The sequence below is a fragment of the Mustela lutreola genome, chromosome 9 (assembly GCF_030435805.1).
Source record: "Mustela lutreola isolate mMusLut2 chromosome 9, mMusLut2.pri, whole genome shotgun sequence".
Classification (NCBI taxonomy): domain Eukaryota; kingdom Metazoa; phylum Chordata; class Mammalia; order Carnivora; family Mustelidae; genus Mustela; species Mustela lutreola.
Genome location: NC_081298.1, coordinates 27808690 through 27818637, shown reverse-complemented (window position 1 = coordinate 27818637; position 9948 = coordinate 27808690). Strand labels below are relative to the sequence as shown.

At 60.2% G+C, this 9948-nt stretch overlaps 1 protein-coding gene across 10 annotated transcripts in view; it reads right to left on the bottom strand.

Moving 5' to 3' along the window:
* Nucleotides 1-78: 78 nt before the first annotated feature.
* SNPH (syntaphilin) overlaps nucleotides 79-9948 on the bottom strand; it is a 36068-nt gene continuing 26198 nt past the window's right edge. For all 10 annotated transcript variants that reach the window (XM_059133695.1, XM_059133692.1, XM_059133690.1 and 7 more), the window contains 2 exons: nucleotides 7469-7618; nucleotides 79-4427 (listed from right to left, as the gene is read on the bottom strand). In XM_059133695.1, coding sequence (XP_058989678.1) covers nucleotides 3254-4427; nucleotides 7469-7618 — 1324 coding nt within the window. In that variant the 3' untranslated portion in view covers nucleotides 79-3253. The remainder of the gene's footprint in view (nucleotides 4428-7468; nucleotides 7619-9948) is intronic.

Here is a 9948-nt window from a genome sequence, read left to right as displayed (position 1 = left end):
GGATGGTTTGAGCCCCTTGCATCCCTCCTCGGGGGTGCGGGCAGGGAAACACCGTGTAAAGAAAACAGGCCAAGGGGCTTGCTGTGTTTTCATGCTTTAATTCAGAGCTGTCTGCTGCAGGTACAACTCTGTCTGAACAGGACAAAGGAGACAAAATGAAGACCCTCGCCACTTCCCCCTTTCCCATACCCCCCGACTTCTCCATCGAGGGGATGGCTGAATGGGGGAGTGTGCTGTGACTTGTTGGTACTGTCCCCCTGGGCTAGAGAATGGGGTCAGGAGTTCCCTGGGCTCAGGCCTCTGGTAGGCCCCAGAACATCGGCGGGGCTGCTCCTCCCCAGGCGCTGTCAGACGCCCCATTGCTAACAGTGCCTGGGAAGCCTGGTCAGTGAAAAGCTAAGTTCTCCCCTTGGGAGATGCTCAGAATAAACTCCGCAGGAGGCCAGCTCTGTGTGCAGAGTCCTAGCCCATGCTTTGATTCCTGCCTGAGCCCAGAGCCAGAGGAGCAGCAGGAAGGCCCAGACCCAGGCCCTATGACTGAGCAGAAGCCACTTCCGGCCCCCTGGGCTCCAAGGGACCAGCAGTTCAGCAGGTGCTTCCTGGGGAAATGTCCTGTGGGAGGGAATCAGCCCCAGCCCAAGGCCAGACGGTGGAGGGAGGCCCTCGCCCCCCGACGATTTCTGCTCCAGGAGCCGAGGGCAGGAGGGCAAGGCCAGAGCTCAGCAGGAGGAGATATGAAGCAAGAAGGAAAAAGGGGAGCTTTGGAGGAGGAGCACCGGAGGGGGGCAGTCCCCCGGCCTTGGCCTTGCACTCCTGCCCCACACTCAGTGCCCCGCGGTGCTGGGGCCGGAGCCCGAGCCAGCAGGCCGCTGTGCTTCCCCGTTTGCTCTGAGCCTTGGGCGCCGCCCTGCCCCCTTTGCATAGATGCAGACACTGAGCACACGCATGGGCACATGGAGGGCTGGACCAGGGCCGCCAGCCGGCATGCTCTCGGGGTCCATCCTGGGGCTGGGTGCAGAGCCACCGCCTCCACTGACACGAGAAAGAAATGCCCGTTGAGGGCCCCAAGAGAGAAGAGCCTTGACGTTGTGGGCGAGGGCTCCGCAACCCTGAGCGGTGGCGCCACTCACTTCTGGCACGGCCCTTCACTGGGACCTCCGGTGGGACCCAGTGGACTACGGCCCCGACCACTGAAACACGAGACACGACAGGAAGGCCACAGAGAGCAAGACACAGACAGGAGCAGAGGGGCTATGTGGCTTGACTGAATTCCAGTGTGAAAAATATATAGATTTCATGTTGTCAAATATAGTCAGACATTTATTTTCTCGGCAAAGCTTGGACTATTTCTAAGGAGACGCTACGCAGCTCCGTGAGTGCACAGCACGAGAGGCAGGGTCCACGGCCAGGCCCGGCTTGGCTTTAGATTGGGTGTGTCCACGGCCCCTCCATGGCACAACCCCAGCGTCTGTGGGGCAGCCCCAGCCAGGCCCCAGGACTTCAGGTGCGCTTCGGCTGGGGTGGTGGTGCTCTGCAAAGGACAGGTGGTCTGAGGCCCCAGCCAGGGGAAGGAGGCTTTGGAGGCACAAAGCGTGTGGCAGAGGGGGCTGCGGGCCCCATGGCTGAGCTGGCTGCCCACTCCCAGTGCATGCAGGGCCCCCCCTTTGATTGGAGGGTGCAGAGAAGAAAGGCAGAGCCCCCAACTCAGGCGGTGGCTGTGAGAGCAGCGGAGACGGGTGAGCAACCTTGGCAGAGAACCACAGTGGTCCCAGGGCCAGAGGAATGAGTAAGATACAGGGTCCCGCCAGCGCCCCCCGCCCCCCACGTGGGGCCTAATCTCTGAAGAGTGGGAGGGGCCACCAGACGGGTATAGGCCCCACAGGGGAGAAGGAGCAGGTTCACTTTATCAAATAATAGTGGTGGTAAAAGGTCAGCAGCTTTGCTGGGGGACCCAAAAGGTCAGCAGCTTTGCTGGGGGACAGGGAAGGAGGGGGGACAGTGAAGCTTCCCAGGCCAAGTGGCCTCAGGCTGTGAGCAGGGAGGCCACAGGGCTCCGGCCTGCCCTGCTCCGTCCTTGCCTGGGAGATGACCCGGGTGCCCTGCTTTGGCCTGGACAGACATCATGGCTTCCATATCCCGTCCTGCCGTCCATCATGCTGGCTTTTCTCCAGAGGCAGCTAGGTCTAAGTTTAGGAGCCCTCACTAGAATGCAAGCAGCCCCTCAGTGGAGATGCTGGGGCGCATGAGAGCCAAGCCCCAAAGTGAACATAGTGCAAAGTGTAAGCTGGGCCTGAGGCCCCCTGTGAAACTCAGGCTGAGCTTCAGGGGCCATCATGGCCTCTGGCTTCTCAAACCAGCGGAGGATTGCCGAGTCCAGCCCACCTGCCAGACTGTAGGACCTTGTCTCAGAAGGCAGGAGGAGTGCCCCTGAACTGCCAGCCCCTGCCTCCTCCTCTCGGGCCGGCAGAGGCTCCAGCCCCAGCACTAGCCTGTCTGGCTCAGCTCTCACAGGAAGAACGATCTGACATAGCCAGGAGCGTGGAGAGGGAAACAGAGCCTGGGGAAGGGCTCGGACAGACAGACACAGAAGCCACACTGCGCTCTGCCACCTCTTGCCCATCACCGTCTTTCCACCGGCCCATGCCTGTGGCCCGACTACACTTCCGAATCCCAGAGCGGGGAGCAGCTGGAAGATGCTAGAACTGCAGCTGGGGCCCAGGGGTTACAGACCCTGCTGAGAGTCCTGGGCAGGTAGCGTGTACTCTGGGCAGCAGCTGCCTCCACAGAAGGAGGTAATACTGGCCCAGAAGGCTGGACTGAGGGCAGGGGGTGGCTGGGGAGGAGGCTTGGATGGGCAGCAATGGGATGGGACCCGGGGTAGGGGTGGGGAGGCTCCCCTGGGCACCTCACGCCCAGCCTCCCCACATCGACACCCCGGAGACTTCTGGGCAGGGGCGGGCGGCCCTGTGTGAAGGTCCAGGTGGACAGGGCTGGGTTGGGGGACCTCCCCACCTCCTCTCTCTGCAACGTGTCCCTTCCGTGTGCCTCTCTGCCTTTGGTCTTTCTTCCCTTGTCTCCTATCACAGTTTGGGGTGCCTTCCCCCAACCCTGACTCCCAGCCCTGACACTGTTCACATCCCCTACCCAAAACTAAATCAAGCAGCTGAGGCCCCCAGGGCGTGAGCAGGAGGAGAGCGGCACCCCTACGATCATTGGTCAGGCCGTCAGAGCCGCTGGCCAGGGCCGCACACGCTCACAGCTGGGAGCTGCCGGCCGCCTGGCTTGGACCCTGCTGGCCCAGCGAGCGGCAGCTGATCCTGCGGATGGAGTGCAAGGCCACAGTGCAGCAGCCCCGCAGCAGGGAGCTGATGTTGTAAATGGGCTGGCCCTGGCGGCGCTGGGAGCGGCACAGCCAGGCCACCGTGGGCACGGCCGGTACTACCACGGCCAGCAGATCCACGATGTAGTGGCGACTCCAGTAGCTCTTGGGTTCCTTCTCAGCAGCCGCCTCCTCCTCCTCTTCCACGGGGCATGCCACACTCACCGATGGGCCTGGGCTGGGGTTGGCACCGGGCCGGTGTGGGCTCGGCCCCCGGGTGATGGGCTCCGGGGCCTCTAGCTCGTCCCCCACCGTCACCACCACGGCGGAGTTGCAGTCTTTGGGCCCTGGGGGTTGGGGCTCCAGCTCTGGGCCCCTGTCCCCTGATTCAGGGACTGCTCCGCAGACCTGGGCCTGGGTCACTTTCTCCAGGATGGCGTCCAGGTCTGGCTGGTACTGCACGAAGTCCGTCTGGATGGCGCGCTCCTGCATGCAGCTGACCTGCACGCCGGCCTCCAGGCCACACAGAAGCTTCTCGTAGGTGTTGCTGGCAGGGAAGCGGGGGCCCAGGCCGAAGCTGCTGTGCAACGAGCCCTCTTCGGGGCCGCAGTCCACCCCGGATGACAGCAGGCTGCTGGCCTCCAGTGCGTCCGTCCGGCTCAGTGTGTCCTCGGTCCCCGCGAAGCCGCTGTCAGCCCCATCCTCTGCAGAGGCCCCAGGGTGGTCGCCGGGGGGCCGGTCACCGCAGACAGCAGGGTCACTCAGCTTGGTGTAGGTGGAGCTGCGGGTGAGGGAGCGGGCGGGGGACCCGCCGGCCGACTCCCCAGCGCCGTCGTCCTTGGCCGTGCCGTTCTGGGCCACTTCCATGCTGTGCAGCAGCGTCTCCAGCTTCTTGTTCTGAATGTTGATGTCCACGAAGTACTTCTGCAGCCCCTTGTCCTTGTCGATCAGGTTGTTCTTGACGGTGTCGATGACTTGCTTGAGCTGCTTGATCTCCTTGCGCGCCTCCTTCAGGGCCAGCTGCGCCTCCACACGGTGGCACTCCTCCTCGATCCAGTCCTCCTGCATGCGCGACAGCTGCGTCTTCAGGTCATCAATCTCCGTGTCCCTGGGAGCGGAGAGGACACACATGCTCACTGCCTGGCCTGTCACTGCCGCCAAGGACAAGCAGGAAAGAGCTGTCACCAAGGACAGAGGGCCTGTGCCTCCCGGCCCAGAGTTAGACACAGAAGGCCTGACAGTGCCTCCTTCTCGCTCCAGAGGGGTGGGAGGTGGCCAAGGGCCACCCGGGGTCGGGGTGGGGAGGAAGGAATGTCCAGGCCCCTCTGCATCCCCAGCCCTGGAGGCCAAAATGCAGATGACTGCCCCCACTTAAATCCATTACCTACAGGAGAGATTAGACAAGAAAGATGCCCAGCATATAAACAGATGCCTACTGCTATAGAAACCAAACACACCCATTTTAAAAATCTTAACATAAGACAGTAAGAATGAAACAAAAAATTTCTCCTCCGTGGGAAGGGACATGGCCTCCTACGAAAGCCGGTAGTGAGGACTATCCACGGGGGGTCCTGACCAGAGTCACCCCCCTCGCCCCCTGGGGGAGAGGCAGCAGGCTGCCCTGCTTTACTGATAGAACTTACTGCCACTGTGTGTGTGTGTGCGGGGGTGGGGGGCTGCCGGCCTCATACCTCCCCTCAGTTCCGGGGACGAAACGTGGTGGGTGCGACAGAGGAAAACGGTGACCACAGGTGGCTTTTATCCACACTGGTCATCTCTGCTTTGTATCTACTGTGAGGGGGATGGGCCAGAAAGATGGACAAGAAGGCAGAGGCCACTCCTGAGAGAAGAGGCCAGCAGCTGGCAAACCAGACAAGGCACCCCAAGTCACAGCTGAATGTGGGGTGCAGGGGAGGGAGGCGAGTTAGAAGCCCTTCCTGTTCAAGTTTGGTGGAAAAGGCAGCACGAGACAGGGCAGGATACAGTGAAGGCCGTGAGGGTAGAGGAAAGCCACTCCCGAGCCGGCAGATCCTGCAGGGTTGGGGGGCAGGGGGACACATCCACCCCTGCACCAATATGGCCCATGTGCCCCACGTTCACGGGAATGCAATCCACAGAGGGTGTGACCATCACTCTGAGGGTGATGAGCCCAGCAGAGGGACCACGCCCGATCAAGCACCATGCGCTTAGCAGAGTCAGGAGAGTCAGATCAGGAAATGAGACCAGGAAGCGTGTGCTGTGCTATGTCGAGGGGTCTGGGCTGAGGCGCTGCGGTGGCCAGAAAGGTCAGCAATGGAATTATCTGGAAAGGGGCAGACTGGAGCGCCCAGCAGGACACAGACCTGTGATGGCAGCCAGTGAACCAGAGCTGCTCAGAGTGGAAATGGCAGACGGACCACCAGACATGGGAGACCCTTATTGGAGTTCATTGTAGGGAAACCCACTACACTAACGCCGAGTGCCAGGAGGGAAAGCGAGCTTGAGGGAAGGGATGGGGCATGCTCAGTGGGGTGGGGCCCTTCCCCTCTCTCCTTGGAGCTGGTGGGACCCCAGCCAGGGAGCTCTGCCATCCGCACCCTGTCCAGGACATTGCATTTGAACTAAGCCTTGAAGGATGAGTTTGCCAAGGAAGCAAGACGGGGGCAAGGCCATCTCAGGAAGTGGGAACACAGCAAACAAAAGCACAGGGCATAGATGCTTCTTTACAGAGAAGGCAGGGTTACTGCAGGGATGGGTATCAAAGTGAACATGGGTAGCGTGTGCGGCAAAGGGCTGCCACAGGTCCCCGCAGGACTAACAGGTAGAGAGTGGCCAGGGATTTGAGGTGGAGGCATGTCCACGCCAGGGCATCGTGCCCAAACCACACAGGGCAGATGGGCTGCCCAAGCCGCTGGGCCAACCCTAGAAAGGAAGCCAGGAGATGGGTTGTCTGCTTCCTGAGCACAGGAGTGCAAGCGGCCAGGCAGACCCAGGCCACCACCGAGAAGACGATGGGAAATAAAGATAGAAATCCCAACTCGAAAGAGAAGGAGGCCACAGAATGCCACCTGTAAGTTTCTGTAATACAAAACCACAGCAGATCCAAACCGCATCAGCTCTCAGGCAGAGCTCTGGTCATGGAAGATGCGCTCACTCCTTTATATGCGATGTCCAGAACAGATGAATCCATAAAGACAGAGGGACGAGAGGCTACCAGTGGCCTGGGCCATGACTGCTAACCAGGAACGGCGCGGGATGATGAGAATGTTCTGGGACTGGATCCCAGTGAGGGTTGCACGATTCTGAGCCTACACTAAACATCGCTTAATGGTACACCTGAGAGAGGGGGCCTGTACCGGACGTGAATGACATGTCCCTAAAACAGCAGTTTTACAAAAAGAGAAAAGAGGGAAGAAGCCATGGTTATGTTGGCCTGCCCTGCCCCCAGATCCTGGGGTGGCCCAGAGTCAGCTGTGTGTTCAAACAGACACCGTCCAGAGGGGATGACGAAGATGACGGAGAGTCAGAGGGTGGCGCTGAAGCTGCAATGGTAAAGGTGAAGCCAGTGAAGCCGGTGGCCCAGGACGGTAGCAGCCGAGAGGGTCCGGATTGGCCCTCAGGTCTGGAGATTGAGCTCAGAGGGCACCATGGGGGCTCCCAGGGACCCCTGGGCTGAGTAGGAGCGCGAGAAAGGTTTCTCATGACCTCCTATCCTCCGTAAGCAGATGAGCCAGAAAGAACTCCGGGGCCTGAACGGGTGGGTCCAGAGCCCCCGGTGACCCCCTGAGCAGAAGCCAAGGGGGCCCAAGGGCTGTTTCTCCCTGGCAGAGAAGGTAAGCCAGGAATATGCCCTGCGCTCCCTGCTCCCCAGGTGGAAAGGAGCCAGGGACCAAGAAGAGGCCCAAAGGGGCTGCCAGGCTTAGATTGGGAGAGCACCTCCATGGGTGTGGGGAGGACCAGGAGGCTGGCCGGGAGAGCAGCCGAGGGGAGGAGGGGATGGCTGGGGCTCCAGAAAGGGGCTCCTACAGGGCTTTGCTGGAAGGGAAAGGGCAGGCGGGTGCTGGAAAACCCTCAGCCGCTCCTTCCTCCCAGAAGTGCCCTGGGGCCCTGCGCCCTCTCCATGTGGTGAGGGCAGCGTGTCTCCAGGGCTGCCCCCGGCCAACGGCTCACCGGTCCTGCAGCCGGTCCTGGGTGTCCTTCAGCCGTGCCTTCAGGTGCCGGATGCACACCTCCTTCTGCTGCAGGGGTGTCAGGTACTGCTCCGGGGTGGGCGGCTTGACACCATGGTTGTCGCTGCACAGCATGTACTTCATGGAGCGCCTGCAAGGAGACACGTGTCAGCGGAGAGGGGGGAGGATGCCCTCACTGTCCTGGTCCCATGGCCACCAGATAGCTCCGGGCTAGGTCTCCCCCAGTGGCCCGTGTGGCTGTGAGAACACGCAGGTCTTCTGAAGGTAGGATTTGTTAAAGCTCTTCTGAATGAAGACCCCAATAGAGAGCCCGGGGCTCTCCTAGTCAGGGGTGAGGACACAGGACGGAGCAGGTGCATGGCCTGGCACCATGTGGGGCGCTCTGCTGATGCTGCCATCTCAGTCCTAGGGGGTAATCCCAGAACTCCAGTGTGTGGTCTCTGAACCCAGAGAACGAGGTGGGGGCCAGAGGCTGGCAGGGGTGCACCCCCCCCATGTAATTCTCCCAGGGCCTGTGGGGGGGTGGTAAGGACTCACCCCAGGGTAGAAGGACGCACCCCCAGAGCTGAGAGCCTTCACCGCTGGGCCTGCAGGACCCCGAGGGGGGACTAGGAGCAAGCACAACCATCTCCAAACCCCATGCCCTGGTGCCCTCCTTGCTGTCCTCATGTACACATGGGCTTGCACAACTATGCACATGCATGTATTCGGTGTGCATAGCTGAGTACGATGACCCCGGTCCACGCATGCCTGCACACCCACCTCTGTGTTTGCACACCCGTGCCTCCCACCACCCTGCGGCCACCCTCAGGGACACCCACAGGGACTAACTCAGCAGCCACACATGGGGTCACACACATGCAGATGCTTTCCACCCCCCACCTCCTTCCACATGTGTGAACACCCACGTTCTGGGCAGCTACTTGCTCACAGCTGTGCCCTGAGGTGGTAGCAAGCCAGGGGCACAGGCCGCCCAGCCTGGGTGGCACAGACGTGTGTGTGCGTGTGCGTGTGTGTGTGTGTGTTCAGCACTCCCTGGCCTCAGCACTGCAAAGTGGAGGAATTCCCACCCAGTGGAGGAGGAGGGAAGGCCAGACCTTGTGCCCATGAAGGATAGCACCCAGTCCCAACAACCCGTGGCCCAGCTGCCTCCACCCACAGCCTCTGGCCTGCTGCTTGCTCTGGGAAACCTCCTTGGACCATGGCTAACAGCCCGGTGCAGGCTGTCAGGCAGCCTGGCAGAGTCCCGCGGCCATCCCACGCTGCTCCTTCAGGGGACAGGGACACCAGGTTTAGGGAGGGGCAGTGACATCCACAGAAGAAGATGGGCCCAGGTTTGCTGAAGCGGCCACACCAGAAGCAGTTTGGAAGGTTCCGGGGGAGCCATCTAACGTTTACTGAGAAAAAGTAGCGCAGACTGTCCGCCACTAGCGAGAACACGTGGCTAGAGGTACAGAGAAACGGGAACGATTCTCTCCTGCTGACTCACCTTGTCCTCCCTGGGTATGACTCAAGTCCTATCACATGCCGGCCTTTTTTTGGCATGACAAGGGGCACGTGTCATGGGTTGGAGCTGGGGACGTCCCCTCTGCGGGGCACAGTGCCAGGACTTGGGCTAGAGGGCGCAGAGCGGCGATGAATGGGAAGGGGCTCCTTCCCGGACCCCGGGCACACGAGTTAAACTAGGACAGTTGAGAATTGGAGAAGAAGCACTTTTCACTCTTCCCATTTGCCAAGTGTTTTTTTCTAATATAGTATTTCACGCTCATACATTTTTAGTCATTAGCTCTATCTTTGCAGAAAATATATATAAATAACCAAGAAGGGGATGACTGGATGGCTCTGTGGGTTAAAGCCTCTGCCTTTGGCTCAGGGCATGATCCCAGGGTCCTGGGATCAAGCCCCACATCGGGCTCTCTGCTCAGCAGGGAGCCTGCTTCCTCCTCTCTCTCTCTGCCAGCCTCTGTCTACTTGTGCTCTCTGTCAAATAAATAAATAAAATCTTATCATATTGGAAAGAGAAATTGAACTTTAAAAATAAATAAATAAATAACGGAGAAGAAGAGGATACTGTAACCCGTAGGTGTCCGCTGTTCCCACCTCAGGGTGCCTGTGTGCACTGAGGCCACAGCCAAGGTCCCCCTGCTCGCCCATAGCCGCCACTGTCCACATGGGCAAGAAGACCCTCCCATGGGGCGGTGCACAGCCTCAGGGCTGGGATCATCCCCGTGCACTGCAGTTACGACGGGCACTGCAAAAATCTGCTGCTAATGAGAAAGTGTTCAAGTTGCCAACTGGATACTATCCAAAACGTGAGCACATCATTGCGTTCACGCTCCTTGTGCTTGGGGTGGGGTCCTGGCCAGGAGGCTGGGGCATGGGTCCTGCACACGTGCATCACCCATTACATGCATCAAGGTGGAAAACTCTGAGAATGGCTGCCTCAGCGCAATCTGAGTC